Genomic DNA, 27510 nt, shown 5'->3' on the forward strand with positions numbered 1-27510 from the left:
GGGACCCTCCCGCACAGCGACCTTCGCGGCCAGCAACGCGCTGCAAGGTCTGCCCTCGGTTTGGGAGGCCTCAGAGCAGGGACCCGTCCCGCGGGCTGTGCCTGACCTGCCTGCCCCCTGTGCCGCCCGTGGTGCAGCGACAGCTGCAGTTTCCAGGTGGACCAGGTGTGTGCGGCCACCTTGTGTGTGCGGGGTACAACCCCAGCTCTGTGTCACTGTTGCTCTGTGCAGGCTGAGGTCTTCTGCGCCCGAACGGGAGCGATGCAGGCGCTGGTAGGGTAGCAGAGGCCCTGGGGAAGGGAAGGCTCTGGATGCACCACAGAGGAGTGCTGGCATACGGTAACAAGGAGAGAGGCACAGGCTGGGGACTGACGACCTTGTGGCTATAAATGGCTTAGCCATGATCAGTTAAAGAAATGCAGGTCTGCTGCTGCACAGAACTGGTTTTGGGCGTAACAAATAGTATCTGACATATCTAAAAGATAACATATGTAGAAAATTCAGGTGTAGACTGGTGAAGAAAGGTAGAAAATCGTGGTAGCAAAGATAAAAGTGGCCTCAGGTGAATCCTTGAGGAGGAAGAAGAAATCATAAACATGAACATCATACTTCTGGCCAAGGACTCCAAATGCTCAGAAGTCAGTGTTGTCACCCCCCGCCCCGTACTCCTCACCTAGAATGAAACTGATGGAGGGCTCCGGAGGAGCAGTGGGAGCGTGGGTATAACAGCAGGAGAGGAGTACAACTTTACCTGCGTTACTATCGCTCTTTTTCTATAACTAATAATTCTTAGACTCTTTAAGATTTCTGTTACTAGCAATAAAGGTCTCTTCCCTCTTTTCCAGTCTCCCTACAAAGCCAGGTTGAAAACTTTTCAGAAAGGTGTTTCACTGCTGGGGTCTTTTCAGGGTTGTTGGTCGTTATCCACTCTTCTGGCATTTGTTTGTCAAGAAAAGCCCATTACACAGTTTTGTACTTATTTGCTGATTGAAAAGGGTGTGGAGGTTTATTAATTCCTAATGGCCTACAGTCATACTACATAGAATTATAGAATCATTAAGGTTGGAAAAGATCTCTAACTCAGTACTACCCTGACTACTAAACTATATTCTGAAGTGCCACGTCTACAGGTTTCATGCTTTTTTGAAAATTTTTCTAAAATGAAATAACCTCTTGAGTTAATCTGGTGATAAGCAAATGTTTGTTAGGTCTTAATGAAGGAATTTATTGTTAATACTACTATTAGAAACCATTTATGGGCAAAATTCCTTGTTAGCTGTACCCAATGCGGGTACCCTCATCCGTGCTGAGTTCAGAACTGGTGCTGTCATTGAACAACTTAAAAGTCTTGCCCTTTCCTTTCACAGCAGCCTCTTAATGCAAATTTTATTCTGATGAGACTGATCCACAACAGTGGTAGATTTCTCTTCCTCCTACTCTTCAACTTCTTGAACTGTTTACTCTTTATTTGATGGCAGTGGCACATCTGAGCTTACTCTGTCCACTGTGAACACTGAATACACCCACTTTCATTTGGAAGGAAATAACAAGAAATGTTTATGTGCTTATAGGTTTAGACACCATGCAATAGCTCAGTCAGAAGTCTTTCTTCTAGAAAACTGGTTTTGTTAGTTTGGGAGCCACCTCAAACCTTGAGAAAGTACAGAATGATAGTATTTTATATTTATCAAAAAGTATGAGATTTTTGACTGTCAAAGGAAGAGGTGTTTGGGTTTTTTTTGTTGTTGTTGCTGTTGTTTTTTAAATTGATGTCAGTCATATCTTTATCTTGGAAAAGAAACCCATAAAAACATACTTTATTTACTGTTGACAGTTTTACAAATGCTGGAGAGCTAATTAAAGCATTGCAGTTTAGCTAGCAAAAAAAAAAGAAAAAAAAAGATTAATGTATTTTGCAAAAGTGCTGAAGATCTCTAAACACAATTTTTTTTCCAAATAGAAAGACAATATGCCACACAACAGCTAAATAATGCTGTTTGTGAGACAAAGCCTCTCAGAGGGAGACTTGTTACAGACAAGACATTGAAGCATGAAATCATTGAAAGCAGAAAATATGAAAGAAAGAGAAAGAGAGAGAGAAAGAGAAAAAGAGAGAGAAAGAGAGAAAAAGAAGCATTCCTGAAATATTGGCCTGTTCATTAAAGTATTTTACAGTACACGAAACATTTTCTAGAATTTAGTGGAGCTCTTAGTGCCTTGGTAAACTGATCCTTTCTGGTATGCCAGTAAAACTGCATAGATTACTTTATCCCACAAAACTCTAATTTATTCTTTAGTCTCATAAGGAGGAAGAGTTTGACAGTTCTTTCTGGACAACAATATAGTGCTCTTAAAAAGTACTGAGAGGACTTACAGGAGTTGAAGAACTCTTTTTCACAGCAAAAGCAGTGTAAGAAATATAATACCCGTACGGCTCTGTCAGCAGGAGACCATTCTGTCCAGGATCAAGAGATTTCGGGTGGTGACAGAAGAACTCGGGAATCCCACCTATTAAGTCATTGTTTTAGCTGATAAGGCTGCCAAGAAGTTGGGAGCTGTGGTCTAAGTGCTTGTAGTGGAGACCTTGGCAGGCAGTAGGAACGACGCTGAAATTCAGCTCCAGGAAAAGAAACACAGTTGGTGTATACCCTTCAGTCTTAAACCTCGGGTTTTAGGAAAGGTTCTGCTTTTTAATAGCAATGTGTACACTTTGAAAAATTACTCGATCCGGGAAGTCCTTGTGGCCCCAGGGGGCTCCCCAGTGAAAGTGGTTCAGGCTTACCATTATAAGATGTTTCCACCTGTTCTGTGCATGACTTGATGCAGCGTTTTACCTTTTCACCTCTCTGCTATCTTTTTATACATAATAAATGTGTCTGGTTTGGAGAGAGTCACTTCATGGGGCGTTGCTATTTTGCTAATGTAGGTAGCAGTAAGTGGAGTCTTAGTGTTATGTTTTGATATTAACTGTGCATCCAGCTGGAGACTGATTATACTAAACATCAAATCTTCAGATTTTCCATGCTTCATCTAGTCTTTTCTCCACTGATTCTTCTCTTATCTTTGTCTCTTAATGCCCTGCCCCCTTTTTTTTTTTGGATGAAAGCTCTGCCTATAGGCATACATAAACTGCATCATTACCTGCATCAGCAGGGCATGTCCAGCAGTCTCCTGGGAAGCAGGACCCTAGTACGTGCAGTGATTGCTTCAGAAGACAAACCTTGTAACCATGAATGCGCCCCCAGCCCTTCCTTTTCCCCAGCTTTTATTGCTAAGCACGATGTCACATGCCGTGGAATATCCGTGCGGTGGGTCGGGGTCAGCTGTCCTGGCTGTGTATTGGCAATTAGTGTGAGAAGGCAAACGATGCATTAATTGAGCCCTTCTGTGAGGCATAGTGCGTCAGCAGATCTTTTACATAAAGTAACGTAAGATAACCTTTTAGAGATAAACATTATTTCACTCCTCCCTTTTGGTAGAGTTTGAGTATTTAACTGATGTGTAGATGCAGCACTGCCTTTACAGATCTGTGGGAGTGAGGTCTGATTATTTTTAAATGCATTACAATTTGCTTGTGTTACTCAGCCTCATTTGGTAACCCATTCATTAATATCATGTAGATGTACGCTGTGAGATGCAAATCACAGTTCTGTGCTTGGTCCTCCATAGACAAGTAAGGAAACAAAGTTTTACCCCAGTTTGCTCACATGATCTCTTCAGGAAGTGCATTGTGATCTGATTTCACACTGCATGAAGAAGTATTTCCTTTCGTTATTCTATCTACCACGTATTGTGTCAGCTGGAGAGAGCTAATCTCCCCATAAACGAAGTAAGGCAACTTCCTTTGTTTATCTGAAGTGATCAGTGGCAAGTGCAGCTTCCATTTATATAGTGTCCTTCATAGCAATGTCACTACAAACATAATGAATGTGCTAAGAAGTATTTAAAGACTCCATAAATATATATATCTCTGTGATTGCCTTGAACAGTGATGTAAGATAGGAAGGCATGGGTGCTGGAGCATTGTTTCAGATCCAATCAATTCTGCTTTGCATGAGTGACCGGGACATATAAAGAACATTTTCAACATTTTTTTTCTATTGCTCCAGCCAATTTGGTATTTTTATTTTTGTTTTTAATATATTAGAGATTTTATTGTTCCTACCCTGTATTTAATTTTGTGGTGGATCATCTGTTTTGACAAACATTTGCCTATTACCTGAGAAATCATTTATAAAAAAATGAATCCGTCTGTCAGCTGGGTTAACCAAGAGAGAAGAGCCTTCACATCACAGTCAGAGGCTGAATCCAGCTGGCAAAAATCAATGTGGTTCTGTTTAATTATGATTAATGTTTTCACTTATTTTGTAACTTTGCATGCAGTATTCTTTTTAAGGCTCTTGCAGGATGATTTGACAATTGCTATTCATAAACCAGAGAGATTGGTTCTGTGTCATCTGATAGAGATGTCATCTGATTTACTTCCCAGTAAGGGAATTTGACCTGTAGAGAGATGTGACTTGACATTAAAGTCCGTTTTCTCAAAAGACACATCCACCAGAATTCAGGATTCACATCCCCTGGTACTAGCACTGGAAAGGTTGGAATTGTCATCACTGTTACTATTTTATGATTGACACACCGACCTGGTTCTGTCACCCTTATTTTCATTGAAAAGAGTCTTAAGAAAAATTACTTGCATGTTTCTGTTTCTGTCGTGGCACCCGTGTAGATAAGGATGTCTGCCTGGGAAGGGGCTTGAGGACATTGCTGCCAAAACTTATTCAAAACAAAGACAGAAGAACTACATTAGGAATATTTGGCTGTTTGCTTTTGCTTATCATCTGGAAGAAAAGCTGTCCATAGTCTCAGACCCAAATTGCTTGCAATACAGGTAAAGGAATGATAAAAGAAAAAAATTATATGTGTATAGAAAGAATGAGGGGAAAAAAGTGAAGTCACCACGTTGTGAAGCAATGTAGTGGTAGCAAGCTTGCTAGTTCTATATATACACGGCTGGTGTTACCGTAATTTGCTGGTTGCTTGTGAGTCTACTTATGCATACATGAGTATCATCTATTTATATACATACAGACATATGATATTCATATATTGCATTAAAAGAACATGAAGCTTGAAAGTGAGAATGACTGAACTCAAAGGCTGTCGGATATAGTCTTTAATTTTTTGATTGCATGGTGTTTTACTTAGTAGTCTTACCTTATTCAAAGCATAGAAGAGATGAATCCCACTACTTGCACAATTATTTAATATTTTGATTTATTGAATTATTAAAAATATGACCTCAGGCTTTATTGATTACAGTCTCCTATATATCTTCTAACTGCTGCAGCAATTCAGAAAGAAGTCCTAATAAAAACATTATCCTGGCTATATATCACCAGGACATGATCTATACTGTAAAAAAATGATGTGAGATGTTGAAATTGAAAACTATATTGGAAATATACTCAAAATAGATCCATATCAGAACTGAGGCACTAGATTGATTTATCTGAATGATATTTTTTAGCATGGGCAAAATTCTCTGCTCTTACCAGATGTTTTTCCTGGAAACGGAGCAAGCCTTTTTGGTAAAGCTTCACAAAGAAGTTGATCTGTCTGTCATTTCCTGTGTGTGGAAAACTTCAACCCATATAGATAGCATTGGACAAAATTATAAATAGGAAATTCTTGAAAATCCTAGATTTTTTTTTATCATTCCAAGACTTGAATCAGGGGAGGAATTACTCCTAATATTATAAAACTTAAAAGTCCAGCAATCCATAAAGCATGATATGTTGGTGCTGGGCTTTAACAGTTTTCAGAACTTTCAAGTGGATCCAGATTTTGAACTTCCAGAACTCAACCACAGTAATTTTGCATATATATATGTATGTCTTCAGCAAATATATTAAAGAAACATTAAAGTTTCAAAATCAAGCACTCAGGTGTTAGTAAATGTTAAAGTTGTCCATTTGACCTTATTTCATAACTCTGTGAAGTATGATTAATTTTTAACATTATAGTCACCTAATAATCAATACTCTAGTAGATATTAGTAAACATAGTATTTATTAGTAAACAGGCAAGTAGAACAAACTCAGTAAAGGTACAGGAGGTGCAGAGTTTTATCCATCAGCCACCTTTCTGTGTAGCCAAGTGTTCATTTGCCAAAAAGCATTCCTGGGAAGTTCTCAATGAATGTTAATGTGAAACTACTGAAGAGGATCACAGTAATTCCACTCTGGCTCTGGGTGCAGGTTTCTACCGTTGACATGCAGGTTGTTTATCAGTTCAGGCGGCCTTTTCTGGACAGGACACTGGATAAGCACAATACTGTCAGTCAGTGTCAACAAAGGAATTCCACATGGGGAATTCTATTTTCTGCCTTCCTGCTTTTGAGTTTCTACATGGAACAAGTTCCAGACTGACACCAGTCAGTGTCGTAACAGGGGTGATGTGAGCACCTGAACTTAGCTGCAAACAAATGCATACAAGGATCCATGTTACTGCATGTCCTTTTGTCAGGAGACAGTGGTGGTTTGATGACATTGAACATTCCCAGTGAAACACCACTTCCTTAGTATGACACAAGAAGTTTGCTGGACAGACATGAAGTTACCACAGAAAATTTTCCCTAAGAGAAAAATAACTGAGGTTAGTCTTCACAGTGGTTACTATAGAAAATAAAAACTATGTTTTCATCAGCGTGGCCATATGCACTTAAATAATTTGTTTTGATTCATATAGTATTTATCTTAGGTGTTTAGGAGACAGTGTTGATTAAGTCCTTCATTTTGGATGAACTTGGTGAAAAACTGATAAGAAATGTATGTTTCTTCGTTCTGGGGCTGGCAGAAGACTGGCAAATACAGATTGTCTTCATGGCTCCTGTCCCCTTCCCTCCACAACATTTGGCCATAATAATCTACTTCATCAAATGGAAATAACCAGAGCACAGGAACAGTGCGCTTCATTACTCTGTCATCTCTGTCTCTTGGATGTGATGACAAAATTTGTAGCTGGTTAAAGAAAATGGTTTGTTTTGTTTTCTGGAGTGCTGCAGTAGTGGTGAAATGTTATCACAGAAAATAAATGTCTAGAGATCTAATCCCAGCCTCACGAAATTTGTTGGAAGCTATTTGGAAAATTTTTATAAAGCTTAGTTTTCTTACATAGGCTTTCCCAAATAAGTTAAATTATCCCTCTACATATTTCCTTCATCTTGCTGTCAACACACATTCTTTAATAAAAAATTAAGCTAGTGGAGCACTCTGCAGTATGTTTGTTTATAACATTAGTGTTTTCAGATACAGTTTGCCATGCCATATATTATTAGCCAAATATTCATATCATGATGCCTCCAGGAACATGTAAAGGTATTCTTGGCTGTTGTCAGAATACTTCATTTTGAAGAAAATTATTTAGGCTTCGCACTCTGGCCCAAGAAGCTGAGTCCATGCTGTTTCTTTTTTATGGCATGCTGTCGGCATGGATAGCTGCCAGAGCCTGTTAAAACAACTTTTTATTACCTTCTCTCCGGGCACATAAAAACTACTGCCCACTTTGGCAAAATAGTTTCCTCAGTCAAAGCCACCGAGACTCAATCTGTAGCCTTCAATACAAGAGTGCCATCCCAGCAAATTAGAAACGCAGCTTATAGGAGACAATAAAGAAAAGGAGATTCTAAACAGCATATGACACTGTGTCCACTCTAATATCTCTTTATGAAAAGCTGTACAAAACCTCTTAAGATTGGAGCTGCAAAATTACTTCTTGTGTCCAGCTATACATGCTGAATTCATAGCTTTTTATTTCTTCCTTTTTATCTAATATCCTGCAGAGCTCTTAACTGTGGCAGTGTATTCTAAGTGGTCAGAGACTATTTCATATAGACTAGTTATTCTTTTTGTTATAGCATGTGCACCAGTATTACAATTAAGATGACATAATCTAATTTACCAGACAGTATATTGAAGTACCTCCTCTACTGTTCCATCCCTTCCTGGTACAGCTGTACCTCCATTCACCAAGTTTTTAACTATTCCAGCTCTTGTACTGAAAAGTCTTCCTTTTTTATTAGGAGGTGACTTTATCATGAAATGAAGTATTTGGTGATTTATTTATTTTTTTTCCTACAGTAAGGGTGACTGGAAAAACAGCCTTCTTTTCATTTTGGAATATGCAGTTTCCATGGGGAAGGAATGGCTCTTTCATAGGTACCTGTTGTGATAGAACATTATTCCTTGTCAGCATCTGTCACACATATCATTACATCAGTCTGAAAGTAATTTTAAGTGGATACTGATAGTGATGGTTACAGTGTCAAGAGCCAAAAGATAAAGTGGGTTTGAAATTATCTGTCATCATGTAGATACCCCTCTGAGGTTTTTCTAGGAGGCTTTTTTCTTATTTAACCAGATTATGAGTTTTTGAAAATTGCCTGCTGCAAATGTGTAGTAGATTTTTCATGTCTGTTTTTAATAAAATTGTAATGTACTCAGTTAATGAAAAATACATTCATAATACATGTGAAAATTTTATTCACTCTTACTCTCTTCCACACTCTACCCTAAGAGAGGTGTAGGAAATAGATCCATGGAGAGATAAGACTTTGAATTTTTCACCTCTTTTGCTGAGCTTATTTTTTGTTTAAGGACTACCGAAACTTCAGAACTTTCCTGGTTAAATTGTCATTTAATGTTTTAGAAGTTTAATGTTTTAGAAACATGTTTTAGAAAGCCCAAAAGTAAGGTCAGTCTGATTATGAACCTAAGTCTGTTTTAACGTGGTTCCTATCTTTACAATAGTTAAAACCTCTTTTCATGTCAAAATCATCAAATATAACCCACATACAAGGTGAAATGCTGCTTCCAAAAGTCAGTAAAGTTCGCCCAAAGGATTTCATTTAGGTGTCTCTTAATGGATGGAAGCATGAAAAGAGACAAAGGTTTTAATCTGTCTCATTTTACTTCATGTTTTCCTGGTTTTTGTGAGTGTACTCAGGGTAGTTAATGTTTTTGCAATTATACCTGACAGCTGGAGGTGTACTTGACTGAAGTGACCCAAATCTTGTATAAGTAATTCTGATAATTATCCTGCACTTTGAAAATAAGGCCTGAACTGTAATTATTAATGGGAGGGATATTGCAAGAAATGTTCTGTGTTAGAATAAGGCAGATCTTTACCAGGGTGTTAATGTCCATGCTGAGTACTGTAGCTTTTAAGACACTGGTGTAGGTATGGCTGTTAATATGCATGAAGGAGATAAATGCTTGGCAGAAGACAGAGAAGGTAAGTACACTTTTTGCAGTAATCAAGCATTTGCTTTCGGCAAGTCCTTCACGTAGGACAAGCACACTTCAGGAGCGTAGTAAAAGTGTTATTTAGGTCTCTCTGTAGTTTTAAGGATGCCCCTGACTCTACAAAGACTCCAAAGGGATCAGTTGATATGCTGCATCTATAAAAACAATTTAAGTAGCTCTAAGTAAGTCTTTGCACCAATTATGTTAACGAAGTTGCAAAGGGACTGCAAATTTAGAAGTCCTCTAAAGTCCAGTGCTGGCCCAGCAATTCAGAAGATCCTTAACAAGACATTAAATCAGGCTCTTTAATCCCTCTAATTGGCTCTTTTGAGTATAGAAGAATACATGAACCCTGCTGTGTTTCTAAAAGCAGGAGAAACTCTTTACTAGACAATAATACCTTGTGAAAATACACTTCTCAGACTCCAAGTCTCCTGTACTAAATAATGATGCAGGGAAGTTTCATTTCACTGCTGCTTGCCAGTGCAGTTTTGCTGCTGAGCGGGGTCTGGCTGCAGGTGTGCTGCAAATGGGTGGGCTCTGCTCTCCGGGACTGCAGTGTCCCCTCTCTAGGCATTGCAGAGTGTCCTGTCCCTGGGCTAAGGGGTGAAACCTGGGAGTGGCCAGAGGAAGTTATCCTGCTCAAAGAATGGGGTCTCGGTACCACGGTTCCTCTCAGGAGCCATCAAGCCTCTCCTCATGGAATGAGACTGTCACAAACTGGTAACTTTAAACTTGGGTACTAAAACTTAGAAAGCCTAGAGGTTAACTTGAAGGTGTTTAAACTCAGAATAACATCTTTCTCTCACAAAAGCACAGCTCTAATGGATGTTATTTCTTTTAAAACCGTAAAGACCAGCTCCTTGGCTGTGATAAATCCACCCCCAAAATGCATGAGGCTTTTTGGCAGCTAAGGAGTTACTATTCATTTAGCATTTAATTAAAAAAAATCTGGAAGGGTCTGACTTCTAGCTACTGCTTTTACCCCAATATCACCTTCAGGTACTATATCTATTCCTTCAGAGTGTGACTTTTGTAGTGGCAGCGTATGTATACATTGGGGTGACTCAGACATACACCATCTCCCATCTCTTTTGCCTTCTATGGACAAAGTAGTAAGACAAACATAGATCTCAGTTCTAGCCTTATCTTATCTCTGATTACTCCTGCTCTAAGCTTTTGGCTGAAGTTCTGAAGAGCTCTTCTGTTTCCTTTTTTTTTTTCCCCAGAAAAATTATAGATTTTTATTATTTTTTATTAATCACAGCTGTTAGTTTTCCAGAATGGGTTTACAGGGTGTCACCCTTACAATTTGTGTAAGAACTACTCCAAGACAGTGTGATGGGACAGCTGGCTTGTGTTTCAGAGAAATAATTATGCAATGTCATTTAATTTTCCCTTAACATCCATCCTCACTACTGGAGTAAGAAAAAAGGCCACCCACTGAGAGAAGAGAGTGCAAAGCTGATAATTAAGGGACTTGAACATCTCTCCTGTGAAGAGAGACTGAGAGAACGGGGGCTGTTCAGCCTTGAAAGGAGATGGCTGAGAGGGGACCTTATTAATGTATATAAATAGCTGAGGGGTGGGGGTCAAGTGGAAGGGGACAATCTCTTCTCGGTGGTGCCCAGCAATAGAACAAGAAAGAGTGGGTTTAAGGTAGAATACAGAAGTTCCACCTCAACATGAGGAGAAACTTGTTGGCTGTGCGGGTGCTGAAGCCCTGGCCCAGGCTGCCCAGAGAGTGTGCGGAGTCTCCTTGGTACCTACTCCCTTCATCACCCTCGTAGCTCTCCGTCCAACGGAGAGCTACGAGGGTGATGAAGGAACTTGAACCAGAGAGGGTGTGGAGTCTCCTGCTCTGGAGACTTTCCAACCCGCCTGGACGCGTTCCTGTGGGGCTGCCCTGGGTGACCCTGCTCTGGCAGGGGGTGTCACTGGGGGATCTCGGGAGCTCCCTTCCAACCCCCAACATTCTGTGATTCTATGAATCCAGTAGGGGAAGGCTCTGTATTTCTGTGTCTGTCCCACACTAAGCAGAATCCCTATCATGGAATATCCAAGAAGATTTGCATTATATGGTATGTCATTTGTGGATGTTGACTTTACCTACTATTCCCTCTGGGAATAAAAATTTCCCCGTAATCCTGATTTTTTCTGCTGTTTCATCAAAGCTTTTATTTCAGTCATCTCTAGCTGGCTGAAGCAAACACACTTTTCTGCAGCTCATTTTTGGTGGTGTTTTTTTTTTTTTTTGAGGGGGAGCTGAAAGGTCTGTATATTTTAAAGCATATTTTCAGAGGCATTAATTTCTTGGTGTTAATGAGTTTTTATTATCATAACTAATAGCTAGCTCCTCTAAATTGTAGGATACAGGTTTAAATTAAATACAAGAATATTCAGGAGAGTGAAAATTGACACAGGGCTGAACTTCAGGTACAAATGTTGCAACCATATTAGCTTTTCACTTGAATTATGAACTGGCATGAGACGACACCTATGTATGTGCACATAAGCAAAAAAACACCATTTCACCATCAAGATCATTGCTTTTTCCTAACTAATACAGTCAAAACTGATCTTATACCTAATAAAAAATTTTTGGGAATGGGGGAGATTTTAAACTTCATTCTATACAGAGCTCTAAATATTTTAAACAAATTCCATTTATTTTCTTCAGGCTTGCGTTTTCTGAGATTTTTATTGTTGTCTTTGGAGGAATTTTGTTGATGTTATTTTTAGTTGTGTTACCTACTCGAGAAAAGGAGACAAAGTAATTGAGATCTATTTAATAATGTCCTTGCTATTTAAAAATACCAATATGATTTAAAAATGCCAATACAATTTTATAACATTCACAGTGGCCTATAGGCTAATACTTTTCAAGAAAAGTATCAAATACAGTGGTATCTGAGTGCCTTGTGAGACAGCTAATTATTCTTTCCCATAGCATTCATTTTTAAGGGGTATTTTCTATATTTCTGCATTTCATGAAATACTTCAGAGGAGTGAGGCATGATGCATAAAGAGGAGCCTTCACTCTCTTGAAGTATTCTTGTGGAAGAAACCCTATGTATGGCTTTTCTCCTGTGTGTAGATACAGGAGTCACATGTGGATATCCCGTTTATCCACCGTCCCACTGCCTTGGGCAATGAGTTGTAGTACAGCAGATGTTTTTTGTAGAACTCTGCACAGTAATTTCTTTAAAGTTTTAACATCAACCTGTCATTCCTGTAAATTATTCCAAACACCTGTCTCTGTCAGATACTTTAGAAATAATTTCGCACAGACTTTTGATTATCCTTCCTTTTCACGTTGACAGAGACTGTAGTTTAAAGTAATTAACACATGAAGAATTTCACAAACTGTTTAAGGAAAAATCATATGTATAAATTAATTTTAAAAAAACTTCACAAAATACTTTTGTATAAAGTGCTTTATTATGCATTTTCAACAGTTAAATGATATATTGCTGTTTCATGCAAGCTGGGATAGTGTTAAGAAAGCAAATGTCAATACATAAACATGTTAAGGAAAAAAAGTTGTGTATCTGCATAAGTTTATACAGGTTCAAATCTGGAACTGGAGAGCTGCTTCAGTTAGAATGATTTTGAATTACTACTGAAACAACTAGTCTTAATCGCCCAGTGTTCCCAAACCTTGTTCCAGTTCTGCCAAGGTTGTCGTTTTTACCCCGTGTTAAAATATACACTTTTTTTTTTCTGTCATACAATATAATGCCGTAGGAGCAGCTCTAGGCATACAGCAAAACCGTCCTATTCACCGAACAGTGGTGGTTACTACTCAATAGTAAGTCCATTTCAAACTGAGTATTGCATGATATTGCAAAAAAAAAACCCCAGCAATCAAAACCCCCAAAAAACCAACTAAAACCCGGAACTTCTAGTATGAGCTAACACGACAAATGTACATCATATGTCCTGGAGCAACAGCTCAGTTACAATAATAACAATACATAAGAAATAAACTATGGAAATATATTTTCTTGGTTTGTGCACACCAGGTGCTTCATGTCTCAAATTGTTACAAATGATAAACAGTAAAATTGAATTATTATGTTTCGGCAGCACAGTCACGTAATAAAATATTTCTTGCAATGTTCAGGAATGTAGAGAGACAAATTACAGGCTCAGAAAATTATATTTTATGTATCTTCATTGCCTTAAATATAAAGTAAGTATATTAAGTCTGAGTAATTGAAAGTATATGATACAAATTTTCATCTGTAATCTCTAGATGTTCTTCAAAAAGGACTAAAATAACTGGACTGAAGAAATATCTTTTTATGACGTATTTTATAATGAGTGACAGATGTAGCTAATCACCTGGGTCTTTTACTAATTTTCCTCGTAGAATCTATTTCTTTTAATTTGTTCTTCTACTAGTGAGCTGTTCGAACTTGACTTTCTCACCTTGAAATGATGGAACAGCTGTATATTCTGAGCTCAGTAAATCTAGCCTTGTGTTTATGTCATTCTTTGACACTTGGATTATTTTGCTTTCTTGACAGGCATTAATATAATTCAGTTTTGTATCAGAATTCCCATGTTCTTTTGAATATGGGCTACAGGAATTTTTAGTTAAGTCTACATAAGCCACAGCCTAAAACCAGGTTGTCTTTTTTAAGAGAAGATGTCTTCACAGTGTTAGATAAAATAGTATTTAAGTTTTTGTCATGTTCTGATCCCTCTGCTGTGCGTACCAACTCAGTATCAACAGGGGATGTAGTATTAATTGACTTCTTTGAAACTAATGTGCTATTAGTACAAGACTTCTGACAAGTGGCATCATTATTAAATCGAGCAGGACTATTAGAGGTAACAGCATGTTCATATTTTGGGTTCTCTTCATCCTGTGAAACAGTTACAGTATCGCTGGAATAGCTCTCATGAGATTCATACATCTGAAATATTTCTTCGCTTCCAGACCGATTTTCCAGCTTTGCGGAGGCATGATGCAATGCAGCGCAAATTGGGTGGCTTAATGCTGTCATCGGGTTAGATGTGGCTGAGGGAGTTGTTTCCTGCCTACAAATATTTAGATAAGAAAAAGTGGCATAATTGTTATTGTTATTGTTATTCAAGCTGAATTCTTTGTGATTCTTTTGTGCTGTTACATCATCAATGTTAGTGACCTGTACAGCTTCTGAACTGTCAGCTTCATTAGGTTTTTTTTCTTGCTCCTTCCCCGCACTATGAACAATCACATTATCACCTTCATTAGTATCCTTTCCACTTTCCTCCCGCTTTGGTAATCCTCCTGTTTTATTCAGCTTATCTTGCACGTTCCCAGCTTCCTCATCTATCCCCTTATTTCCTTCTTCATTTTCTTCTGCTTTGCAGATATTTGCAACTTCTTTTTCAGTCGGAGAGCTAAAGGATGAGTGTTGATTTTGTTCTGCATTTGCAGTGTTATTTTTATTTTGCTCTCTCACAGCATTTTTTTCCTGAGAATCCTTTTTATTGCCCAAATATTTATTTGTATGTAAACTGGAATCTTCTTGAGCAAAACCTTCTGGGGGCCACTTTGGCTTATTTACTTTAGCCACTTCTTCAACTGAAAATATTTTCTTAGTTGTTGCATCATCTGTTGAAGGAGGCCATGTCATCTTTAACTTACCTATTTCTGTAGATTTTTTCAAATTATTATCCAAAATATCCTGATGAGTACCTTCAGTACCTGAGTACAAGTCTTCATCAATTTCTGTAATTGGTTTAGCATCAACCAATATACTGTTAATGGGATTTGTTTCTTCAGCGTTAATATTGCCAACTGAGCTACACTGATCTTCAGAATTCCATAATTCTTTATGCTGTTTGTATCCAAAGCCTTCATCATAATTTCCTTTTGATTTGAAAAGTTGCTTAAAATGGGGTTTACAATATATTTTTCCATGGAGAGATGCATAATTTCCCAAGCTGCCAAATGGAAGAAAATTTGTTTTATACTTTTACGTATCATAAATCTACTGTGAATTTTATACTTTACTTGGTATTCAAGTACCCCTACATGACAGCATACATAAAGAAAGGAAGAGCAAAAAGAGCAAATTCAACGTATTGGCCACCCTCGGAAAAAAAAAGTATCTAAAACCTTGAATTGCAAATTCCCATAGAATTTCAAATTTGAAATGAAGACGAGTCATGCTTTGTGATTTAAGAAAGAACATAAACTTATTCAGTTAAGCACAGCATAGGCTTCAAACAGGAATGTTCTACAGCACTGTGGGCCTGTTGGGACCTTTTTCTTCTCATATTAAAGACTGAATCCTCTTATTTTTCTATAGAATAGATAGAGAAATACAGTGCCAATTTTCTTTGTGTGAATTGTAGAAATTTGTGTTTAATTATTTGATTTCTACTCCTAAATGAAGTAAAGGAAATGTATATAACTAACCTCAAAGGTGTTAAAGTCAGAACTGTTAGTCTTTGCAGACTCACAGAGCAATAAATACTACATTTCTTATAAAGGTTACAGGAGAGGTTTGCTGATGCAGAGAGCCATCATCATTCATTTTATGGGTGAGGAAAATTTGGTCTGTCTTCACGTCTTAAATTCCACCCAAGTGTCTGTGTCTGCTGCTTCCAGTTCACAAGCTCTCCTGAAGGTCTGGAACAGTCAGGAGGAGGTAATATGCAGAAGAATTTGGAAGGAACTGAAATGAAGCTGTGCTTTAGAGAATTTAAAGGACTTGTTCCGCGTCACAGTACAGATGTCAGAAGCAGAAAAGAAAAGGGGAACCCAGGGTACCTGCCCTGCCAACCCAACATCCCACAGGCTGAATATCCCAGCTGAAAATAATTTCAGAGGCCGTATTTATATTCAGATGCAGAGTTCTGTGAGTAAACATATGGTTGTTTCTTACCTTAATTGACTGCCACAGTGGTGGCATCGGAAACATGATTTATGAAAGTGATTCTTGTCAGCAACTAGGCATTCCATTGGGTAAACTCTCTGTTGACAGAGTCTGCATTTTTCATTTTCCTGAATCTGCAGCTTCTAGAACCACATATCAAAACGTTACAAGTTAGTTTAAGCCATATATTGTGATTTATTTTTAACTGTATCAGTCCATACGTTTTCTTAAAACCACAGTTTTATTTATCCATTAACTGGCATCTCAGCAGTCAATTGTAGGGCTTCATTTTTGTTCAACTAACAGTAATTCTTCAAAAGTGGAAAACTACTCACCTTTCCCTTTCCAGCAATTCCTACATTTGAAAGGATTACTCACTTCACTACGCCAGGTACAATATTCCCCATTTATTTGTAATAAGTGTTTATTTTGTGAAATAAGATAGGATAATATACAATTTACTGCCATCAGTAGAATTGAATATAATTTACACACATCTCTCCATGTGATTCAGAGATCAATAAATGGGGTAGATATTTGAAATCCTGATGAGTAAGTTTTGCTTAGTCATGCCGAAAGCAGATCAGGGAGTTCAACATCCATTGCACCCCACAGACTGTACACTTATATGGTCCAAGTATGGTATGGACATAATTACTTGTGATTTTTACAAATTTCATTTTCAGATACATTTTTCATTTAATTTTTAAGAATGAATTAGTTACAATTATATTATCGCATCCTTTATTTTATTAATTTTAAAGTAAACTAATTCTCTGTAAAGTACAAAGCACTAATAGAAGGGGGTTTTCGTACCAATAAGGAGCAGAAGGAAATAATGGACAGTCTGTTGGGATTGGAAAAATGCATGCTGCTCTTCTGTCTTGATTTCTGAATTGCTGTGAAGATGGAACTAGCAGACAAATACAAATAATTGTCCAAATAATGGTCCAAATAATGGACCAAATAATTGCTTGTATAAATGTATCTCCATTGACCGTAGTAATGCCCCTTGATATCAGCAGAGTATTTGGCCCCTTTCAGCATTCTCTCTGATTTTGGTTTGCCTCCTATCACTGATTTTATAGCAATTCACAAATCAAGACAGAAAGTGAAGAAGGTGGTTTAGTGTTTCCCACTCTCTAAATCTATTTTAACTGGCAACAAATTAAATTAGTTTTCCCCAAGTCAAGTCTATTTTGCCTGTAAAGGTAACTGGTAAGTGATCTCTCTGTCCGTGTTTTGGCCCGTGAGATTTTTCATTCTGTTTTCTGTCAGTGTCTTGTTGGGGAGGGGGAATGAGAGTGGCTGGTGTGGGGCTGGCAGGTCAACCCTCCACTTGTGAGCAGTCCTGCAAAATCAGTGGGGAAAGGGCTAGTCTACTATTTGAGATCACCAATATCTACCAGGTAGAAGAGATCCAAAATGGAATCCAGAGGCTTGACCATGTAAAGAATTCAGTATTCCACTAGTACTAGATATTTCTTCTGACTTTTAACGTGCTTAAGTATACCAAGTCTGCCTAGGATGCAGTTAGTTTTCTTCATGGCAGCTCATATGATGCTGTGTTTTGGATTTGTGGCTAAAGTGTTGAGAGCATACCAATGGTTTCACTGTTGCTGAACTGCACTTGTGGTGTCAAGGCCTTTTCTTCCTCCAACGCTGATCCCCTCACTGGCCCAGCCAGCTCGCTTGGGGATGCGCAAGAAGTTGAGAGAGGACACAACCAAGACAACTGATCATAGTTCCACACCATATGACATTGTGCTCAGTAATTAAAGCTGAGGGAAAGGGGGAAGAAGAGGGGACATTCAGAGCCGTGGCATTTGTCTTCCCAAGTAACTGTTGTGCATGTTGGCGCCTTGCTTTCCTGGAAGTGGCTAAACATCTGACTGCTTCACGGGGAGCAGTGATTCAATTCGTTGTTTTACTTTGCTTGCGCCTCAGCTTTGCTTCATCTATTAAACTATCTATCTGTCTACCTCCTCTTACTTTTTGTTCTTCTGGTTCTTTCTCCCATCCCACTGCGGGGGAGTGAGCAAGCAACAGGATGTGGACTTAACTGCCAGCTAGGGCCAACCCACCACATGAAGTATTTTGTTGAACTGCCACCAGGCAGTGCCTCATATTCTTATATTCTGCTCCTAGCATGAACAAAGGTAGCACTGTTATCAGTGCACAGAGTTGGGAAACCAAAGCTAAGCTTTCTGGTTAGGGTATGTGCAGGTAAAGGAGCATTTAGCTTTATTCTGACATTTCATTGCTCTGCAAACATCAGCGTTCTGTTAAAGTATTTCAAATGGCTAGAGCTATGGTAGCATCTGGTTTTCCTGCAGGATCCCATCGGTATTCAGCACCCAAAATACATGCATGGAAAGAGAACATTGATGTCCATCATGAAATAGCACATTTAATATCTTCTATGCTTCAAATGCATAACTTTACAGTCTAAATACTAATTTAATTATATTTTTAAGTAACAGATGCACCAAGAGAAAAAAGGTATGTTTTATTTTCCATTCTGTTCTGATTTGGGGGCACCAGGATAAAAGTTTTGTGGAGCTGCCTGGACCACATGGTAATCAAAGTGGGGAATGGGGGGCAGCTGTGCCTATGGGGAGGAGGGGATGGGCCAGGTGACCCAAGTGAACTAATCACCGCATTCCTTCCCATGGTGCTCAGCGTGAAACGGTCCCAAAGAAGAATTTTTACATTGTGGAGGAATAATGTTTGTTGGAAGAGGTTGTTAACCTCTCTGCATGGGAGTGGCACAGTTCCTTCTCTAGTGGTTCCAGTTTTTTTTGTTTTGTGTTTCTTTAGTGCTTTTTTTTGGGTTGGTTGTTGATTTTTTTAGGGGGAGGCTGTCAGTGGGACTCCGTGCTTGGGCGCTCCTGTCTGCTGCTGAGTCCAGCCTGGGACTTCTCTGCTTGGGACCAAGCTGTTATCCAGAGGGCACAGGTTCTGTACTAACATAGTCCTTTGTATCTTTGAATATACTTGTATACTTGTATAGTATCTGTATGTAGTATGACATCCTCATTTTTACTGTTAGTGTTATTTTTCTTTTTCACTAACCTGGTTCAAGTTTCTGTCAAGAGCATCTGTCAAAGTTTAGTGGCTGGTCTAGCCTTAAACTTTGACATATGTTTCCTTCATATTCACATATTTCATATGTGTAAAAAGTTTGCTTCAATATGAAACAAATAACAAGCTTAGCTTTTTGAGGGACACTGAGTGACTCCGCTCCATGATTTGAAGCATGGACTCTGACATCAGCTAAATGAGCTTGCTGCCCTAATTCAGACTAGGGCTGTATCAACTGCTAAAATCACCCAGCAGGAAATAGCCAAAAAAAAAAAAAAATCAACTCTTTCAGTAATTTTATCCAAGCAGGAATCCCACTGAAATATAGTTTGCTTGTCTGAAGTCACATCTTGTGCTTTGATAAGCTAAAAACAGATGTGTGCAAAACATGATCATTATTTTATCTCTACAGCTATTTTATACAGGCAACACTTTACCCTAGTTAAGAGGACATTACATTAATTTTAATTATCAGAATTAAGGTGCATTCTGTGCACATTTTCTAGCATGTTAATATATCTCAAATATAATAGTAATGCTATTTTAATTGTAATATCTATTTTTAGTGTATTTTTATTTTGTTCTATATAATTCTTCAGGCTAGCTCTCCTAGTGTTAATCCTTGTAATAGTGGAAGAGAGAGTTGCTAGAGGCTTTCACAACAGTTCCTGTGTCTTCAGCTTCTAAGCCTTCTGGTCTTCATGGAGATCTGTGAATTTCTACGTCATATTTTTTGTACTACTTGTATTATCATTGCCATCAAATTCGGAATCAGAAATTGTGCTTTGCTGGTGTGTTACAGGGGCTGCTGCACCTGTGTAGGACCTTGATCTTGCTTATTTGATTTTTGTGACACTGTTTCAGCTGGACTCAATTCCTCTGAAACCTCTGTGTGCCAAAGCTGTGTTTCAACAAACTCTTTTGCCTTGCACACAGCAGTGCTCTCTTTTTCCTCCACTGAGATTCCGTGCCCTACTTTAATTTCCACCAGATGTTTGCTGGTCGCAAGTTAAGGCTGCATTTCAACTGTCTAGTGTGCTATTCTGACATGCCTCTTTTCAGTTTCTTCTCTATAGACAGCTTTACTCTCTAGACTTCTACCAAAGTTGTCTCAGGTAACAGACAATGGCTGCAATTCAAAATATTTTATGCTTTTCTTCACACTTTCTTAAACTCTTTCAGCTCAGACCTCAGCTGCAACAAGTTGAGAACATCAGCTGGGCTGAGCAGCCCAGGTTCTGCCCTTCCAGCATGTGCCTCAGAGTCTTTACAGCAGCACTAGAAACTTTGCAGACCTGAGTTTCGTCTAGTGGTTGTTCCTCATCATGATAATTTTTATTCGTAGAGTCCAGTGGCTGCATTTCAAACATACCCATGATGGCGCAAACAGATCCTCTAACTAAGAGCCTTGTCCATAGGTCCTCAAGGCTGTAACATGTGCCTGCAGCACATCGAGAGGCTGGGTCTGAAACCTGCAGGCTGTGTAGTTAATGTTTCCACTTGCAATGGTTTCCTGGTCTGCAATGCCATCTGGCTTTGTCTAGGTCTGGAGGGTCATTTTTAATTGGAATGAAAGGTGGGTCTCAAAAGCCCTATCTTATAGAGGGGACCTCTCCTCTCTTGATTTCACACCACTCTAAACGTTTGTCTCGTCTTGTGAACCTCACTTTGTGAGTGATGAAGGCAAAGCCATATCTAGCCTGCAGCACACCTGACTAATATGCCATATTTCAGATTAACCAGATAAAATACTGGAAGTCTTGTTCAGGTAACGCTTCTCTTAAGCATTTTCTTAATTGTGGGTAAAAACAATTGTATAAGCATCTAAGTGTGAAGAAGTTGGTTTTCTTTGGATGAAGATCTGCGGGGACAGTGGGCTTTGATGGCAAGCTGAATGGTTCAGTGGACTGGGAAGTTGCTGTCATTTCCAATGCAGGTTTTGCATAAGTAGAAGATGACCTTTCTCTGCATCCATATTCATGGGATCTGGAGCAAATTATTGCAGAAGTAGCAGTTTCGTCTTTTTTTTTCCTTGGTATAGAAGTTTCCTGTAGTCTGTTTGCTGAAGTAGTAGCAGTAGGAGATGAATTAACTGTTGAAGGCAATGCAATTTCCTGAAATGTATTTTCTGTCTTTAGGGAACAAAAGTGTTTGCTTGTTTTAAAATTACACTATCATATAAAACAATTTTTCTATTCTTCACAAAAGCTAGTCCTGCAAGAGTCCAAGCAATAGGATTATAAGAAGATCTGGAAAGACGCAATCCGTCAGGTATTGCTCAGAATGTATAAAACCAATCTTTTGAACTAAGAACTGTGCTATTTGCAGCAGAGAAGATACGTGAAAAGAAATGTGGAATTCATACAAAATGTAAAATGATTGAGCAGTCTTGGAGTTTTTACTGCAACAAATGCAGACTTTACATTATAAGCATAATGTAAACTTATGTTGTGGTTATTTTCATTTCTTCTGAAGTGACATCTTTGATGCTTCTGAGAATCTATGGTGACAGAAATATGTATTTGCCGATTCAAAACAAGGAAAGAGGAGACTATATTCGGCAGAGATATGCAGAAGTTTTCATAAAGGTCTATTTTAATTGTTTGTCACATGCTTTAAGTACTTGTTGAGCCCTTTAATGTACTTCATATGTTATGTCACTTAATTCCTAAAGTCTATATATTTTTATCACTCTCATAGGTTACTTTTTAATCACAATTAGTCAAAATAGGTCAGACTGCATGATGGACCAATGTCTTAACTTCACCACTTCTAATCTGCATAAAGATCCCTCTTAGTAAAAGCACAGACCTTTACTTCTTTTGCAGGTGTTGCAGTCTCTCTTTCAGCCTTTTCCTGAGCTGTCCTTTCAATATGCTGTTTTAAAATCTGTGTTACAATCTTTGGGAACTCTTCATTTCGAGCTGCATTGATTACTGCAATGAGAAGAAAAATTTAAAAAGAGAGTTTTTCCTCCTCCTTACATTTTATGAAATTGGCTTTATCAGTGAATTATAAAATATTATTACATTACAAAAATTGCACATAGCCTTGCTCAAGTCTAGAGAGTCACTTTATCATGAACAGAAATCCGTAGAGAGAATGACAGAAGAGTTGCCAAGGGACACGTTATCACCTACTGTTTTGCTATACCCAAGTGGTGTGGCAGGGCTGAAGGTTGACTGGGGTCTGTGGGAGAGCTTAATGCGTGAATTCCAATACCAGGACTAAACTGCAGCAGTATCTTGACACTGAGGTTGTGTTCTGCAGGGCTATTCAGATATAAATTGAACTTTTCTCATCCACAGTTCTGTGTATAGACGGGCTAGTGTTATTCTGCATGTTCAAACAATTCTTCAAGTCCCCAGTTCTTTGAAGCAGTTAAGCGCGTATTTAAAGCCACCTACTTATGCAAAAGCCACCTCTCTGTACCGATTTCTAAACTCTTTTCCTAAGTCCCATTGGAGTCAATGAATGTACTTTGCTGAGAATTCAGAACAACGTGCATTTTCATGTTTGTATGCTAAAAGCCTATGTTTGTGTGAGTAAAGACACTTACCGCAGCTCATTTGTGAGCCTTTATTCTCATGCTACTTCTTACCTGTTTCACCAGCGTTCTGGGTGAGTGTAGAAGCCATTTTTATCTCATGAGTAACTTGCTCGTGATGAGAAACCTGTGCACAAAACCTTGACTTTACTGTAGGATTTAGTGCAATAGGTAAGGATTTTCATACATCTGCAACCATATTTAAAATATTACATCAAGGAAAAATATAAATAGAAACATAATTATTTATTATGTTAAAACAATAATAAATTAAAAACACTTAATGAAACATCTTTAGGCAATACATAATATATTTTTAATGAGGGAGGCTATCGGCAGAACATCCAGATCTTGCTGTACCAAATAGTAAAGAAAGAAGCAGCAAAGTAGATATCTATCAGCATCAGTATAATTGTCTGATGACATGATTATTAATTGATACAGTTACCTCTTGTGTTTGAGAGGCTTCCATTTGACTGTCTTTGGAGGCGATTTGATTGCACTCGGCTTCCCTGGTACTGCTTGATACTGTATGCTTGCTGCTACTTGACATATCCTAAAGACAAATAAAAATAATTTAACATTAGCAGCTAATGGTAAATTGGACTTTTAAAAATTTTTTTTGCCTGTGAAGGACTTTTACGGATTTGAATATAAGTGGTGTAACTAGAACAGTCATTTTGTAGCAGAGTGCCATTGTTATTATGATTGATGCTCGTTGCCATAAAAATCAAAACAGGTGTTTTATGACACAGATGGTGTCAAATCTCTGTTCCTGCAGCCAGGCTTTGACCAGCAGATATGGGAAGCTGCATGACTATGTTCAATGTATCATTAGACAGAAGGGGACAAAGGTGACTGGGAACACTGATTCTGGCTTGATGTGCTGTGCTGTCGAGTTGTTACCTATCAGCAGGCATGAGGCCTATGCAACTTTGTAAAATTCAACTCTTTAACAAAGCTATGCTGACTCCCTGCATGTGCTTTATATCGCTCTGCTGATGCAAACCTCATACTGAATTGCAGTTGTGAAAAAGGGACCTGTAGGCTCATCAGCATGTGCTATTAAATGTACAAGCTAGTGTTGTATCTGCATGTCAGACAACTGCAGTGTGATAAACAGAGCGTATCGTTTAAAGCACTGTCCGAGATGTCCGTGGGAAGGAATTTCTGAGGTTATATTTAATTTGACTCCAGACTCTGGTAGTGATTTGTTTTCTTACTTAAAGCCTGTCACAGGACTTGTGCTACATCACATTACCTGTGCTCATGGAATACTTTGAGATTTAGTGATGACAAAACATAAATCCTAAGGATTTATATTATTAAGATAGCAGTCCTCTGCTTCCTCTCTCTTGCCACACAGAGACGGCTAACAATTTCACTCAGTGAAATTAGATTTTCTCCTTCCTTTGTGAGAGGGAAGCCTGCCTATTAGTTTCTGCTGATAATAAGCTTTCAATGAAAGAAGTTCCTGGCCCCTCTAGCAACAGCTTCCCAAATGTTCACAGGAATGGAGGCAGCACTGTGGTTGTGAGATTGCTGCTATATATCTGGCGCAACAGAGAGCCGCGACCTTCCTGCATCTCACATTCTGGCACCTCCTTGAAATCCAGTTAGTTGTAGGGCAAGGAACTATTTCTATTAGTCATCCCATAGCAAAAGATATATTTAGGGGATTTATTCCACCTTCAAACTAAGGAATGCTGACACTGCTTGTATCTCCACTAACGTTTCTGGTATGGGGGAGCATCCACTGCCTGGCCCATAATTTCTGCCATGCACTGAGTAGCAAGAGCTCTGAGGTTCTGTTGCAGAGAAACGATGCATCCCCTTTGCGGGCTTTAGGAATTCCATTCCATTCCACCTCTATGCTGCAAAATCATCTGTTTCAACTATAAGATGCATTAAAATCTTACAAACAAAAGCAGAATAAGCTTTCTGATTAGTGACACGATAAATGAATTACTACGTCACCAGTATCAAAGTTTGAACTCTCACAGTGAGGTGAGGCTTGAGGAGGGCACGATTAGCACTTTCACGTTCTGTATGTGTAACAGCTGTGAGGGAGCCCTCAAGCTAACCCCATACCAAGTTGAAAAGTCAGTTCAGTGAAAATGAAGGGCAAATTTTTCCATCTATTCACTGTTTAATGACTGTGTAGGTCCATGTATAATGTCTTTTCATTTTATATGGTTATACTTTTCAGTTTATTTATGCATATGTATGCTTTTTCATTTAAGATACGCTTTTCTGTTCTAATGTGCATGGTTTAGACATGTAAGTCAAGCTCTTGTTACTGAAAAAGCTCGTTCATGAGACACAATATGTTCATGGTAGTCATTATGTGTCCTTTGAACAGTGTGGGATATTAAAAAGGAATATAATTAGGCTTAATGTAGTCAGGAAGCAAATCTAATTTGAATGTCACTACTGCTTTATTGCTGTAACTTTGGTACTGCTTATGAAGTAGTTGCCATATTGCAAAAGATTATAATTGTTTAATGGGACAGCTATGGCTGTCTGAAATGCAGCCTAAACATTATGGGCCAGATTTTGACGATATAATTACATGGCCTTGCTCTGGGCATGCAGAGAGGAAGGGGGACTTGGAGGATCTGATAATTTTGTATGTCTATGAAGATGGCTAATTGGAATTCCAGTGACAGAGGGTAGAATGTTGCTTGTTTATTATCCTGAACAAGTGGAAAGCAGGAAGACGTGTAGTTTCATTTCTCTTCTGTAATGGCCAAGTGCTGGATATAAGATAGGATATCCTGTAGGTAGGATTAATTTAGTCTACTCCATAAGAGTTCGTGGCATATTTTTTGGACCCCATAGATTTTGGAGAACATTCTGTAGAATTATTTCATGGTCTGTATGGGATAAAGTTGCTCTTCCCATACTGAGCAGTATAAGTCTTCCAATGCAGGACAGTGGCTGAAGATTGTGATCGAGATTTAATACTAGTTAAGAGTTATGCTTGTGGGAACTTGATCCCTTTATTTGTTTCAGTAGAATACACCCTTCCTGCCTTGCTCTGTGTTATAAAATCAAGCAAGGTTATTCAGTCAACGAGATCCCGTGTCGCAGTATGAGGAGGAAGCGGCTCCCCTCCAGCTGGGCATGGGAGGAGGACAGACAGAGAACTCAAAGTCATTTTTGGTGGCAGGAGTGAAAAGACAAATATTATGGTTACTTTTCTTGTGGCCTGAGAATCACCTTTCAATTACTCTTTGTTTATCCTCTGACATACGTGAGTGATCTTCAGAAAACACTGTCAGCTGGATGATTGTTGGCATGCTGCTAGCTCAGGAATGGCTTCTTCTGGTCATTTTATTTTTATATCAGAGTTCCATCACCCTCCATTCTCTTTTTTTAATTTTTTTTGTTTCAGATCTCCCTTTATGGGGGCTGCTGGTCTTCTCATATCTGTATGGTACTTAATAGAGAGGGCTGTAGTGTCCTTTTGTGTCTCTTGATAATAAGGCATTCTAACCTAAGCCAATACTGTTTAAAACATGAAGATGTTAATCTGAGAATAAGTCTGTATGCGTTTTGTTAGAGAGTGCTTTTTTATGTCGGCATTCACATGCTGTTACTTAAGAGAACTGTAATTGCTGCATGCATTTTATATGTTAGTGGCCCATACATCAATTTTAGTGCCTTTGCGCTAGATAGAATTCTTACTGCAAAATGTGCCAAGATTTGAATTTTCAGCAACTGTTCTATGCGTTTCAGACCAAGGTTTGCTTTTTTGTGTTGACATTTTTGCAGTTTCCTCTTGTTCTGACAACAGACAAAACATAAATTCCCTTTCAAAAATAAAATTGCTTTGAGGCTCAGAATATCTATTCAATGTTATGTGCATAGGTACATAAACCATATACAGTTCTATATATGTGTATATATATGTATATTGTTCAGGGGATCAAATGTCCCCAAAGCATGTCCAAGCACAACTGAGCCATCTACTTGCATTTGAGGCATGTTGCTTTTAGTTGAAATGTACCTTATAGTCATCGCATAAGCTCTGTGGGAAGCTGGCTAATATAATACCTTTTATATATTGGCAGATTTAGAACTTGCTGTTCTAAATGATCAATATGTACAAACTTGCAGTTCCATTTAGGCAGCAAAGGAAGCAAATTGTGAGTCTAAAGCTGCAGTTACAAAATTAGTAACAACAAAATGATTGACTGATTATTTTCTCAGTGTGGATCTTACTTTCTTCCTCAAGGCTATGCTTTTATACCTGTTTATGTTCTTAGCATGGTATAAACTGTGTGTCAGTACTGTGAGAGTCTTGCAGAAATTTCATATAAGAACTTTGTTTGTTAGCCCTTAATATCTCTGATTTGTCAACCTTGCTTAGTTATATATATAAACTTTTGGGTACTGTATGGAAAATTTTATTAAAAAGTAAGGTTTTCAGCATTCACTAACACTATCCCATGGTTTAATCTTATCCTCTGCAGTCACTAGCAAAATTAGCGATCTGAGAACATTTGTCTGGAATGACTCTCAGGAAGGAGGTGTAGCTAGAGCTGTGTCATTCCTGACACATGATACCGTATGGTTGGGTGAATATTCCAATATATTCCACTGATCCTCCCTGTCTAGCAGGGTCAGCTCAATTGCCAGACGTGGCTTGTGGCTGACACGGGGCGGCGGGACTCGGAGCAGGAAGCTA

General features: G+C 38.5%; 1 protein-coding gene across 1 annotated transcript in view; it reads right to left on the bottom strand.

Annotated features, from left to right (window-relative positions):
* Positions 1-13695: 13695 nt before the first annotated feature.
* LOC104273757 (xin actin-binding repeat-containing protein 2-like) overlaps positions 13696-27510 on the bottom strand; it is a 25541-nt gene continuing 11726 nt past the window's right edge. The window contains exons 4-10 of the mRNA XM_009869177.1: positions 23266-23373; positions 22872-22944; positions 22082-22206; positions 16196-16329; positions 14950-15248; positions 13933-14727; positions 13696-13832 (exon numbers count right to left, since the gene is read on the bottom strand). Of these exons, the coding sequence (XP_009867479.1) occupies positions 13696-13832; positions 13933-14727; positions 14950-15248; positions 16196-16329; positions 22082-22206; positions 22872-22944; positions 23266-23373 (1671 nt within the window). The remainder of the gene's footprint in view (positions 13833-13932; positions 14728-14949; positions 15249-16195; positions 16330-22081; positions 22207-22871; positions 22945-23265; positions 23374-27510) is intronic.

This window comes from Apaloderma vittatum, unplaced genomic scaffold (genome assembly GCF_000703405.1).
Source record: "Apaloderma vittatum isolate BGI_N311 unplaced genomic scaffold, ASM70340v1 scaffold11975, whole genome shotgun sequence".
NCBI lineage: Eukaryota > Metazoa > Chordata > Aves > Trogoniformes > Trogonidae > Apaloderma > Apaloderma vittatum.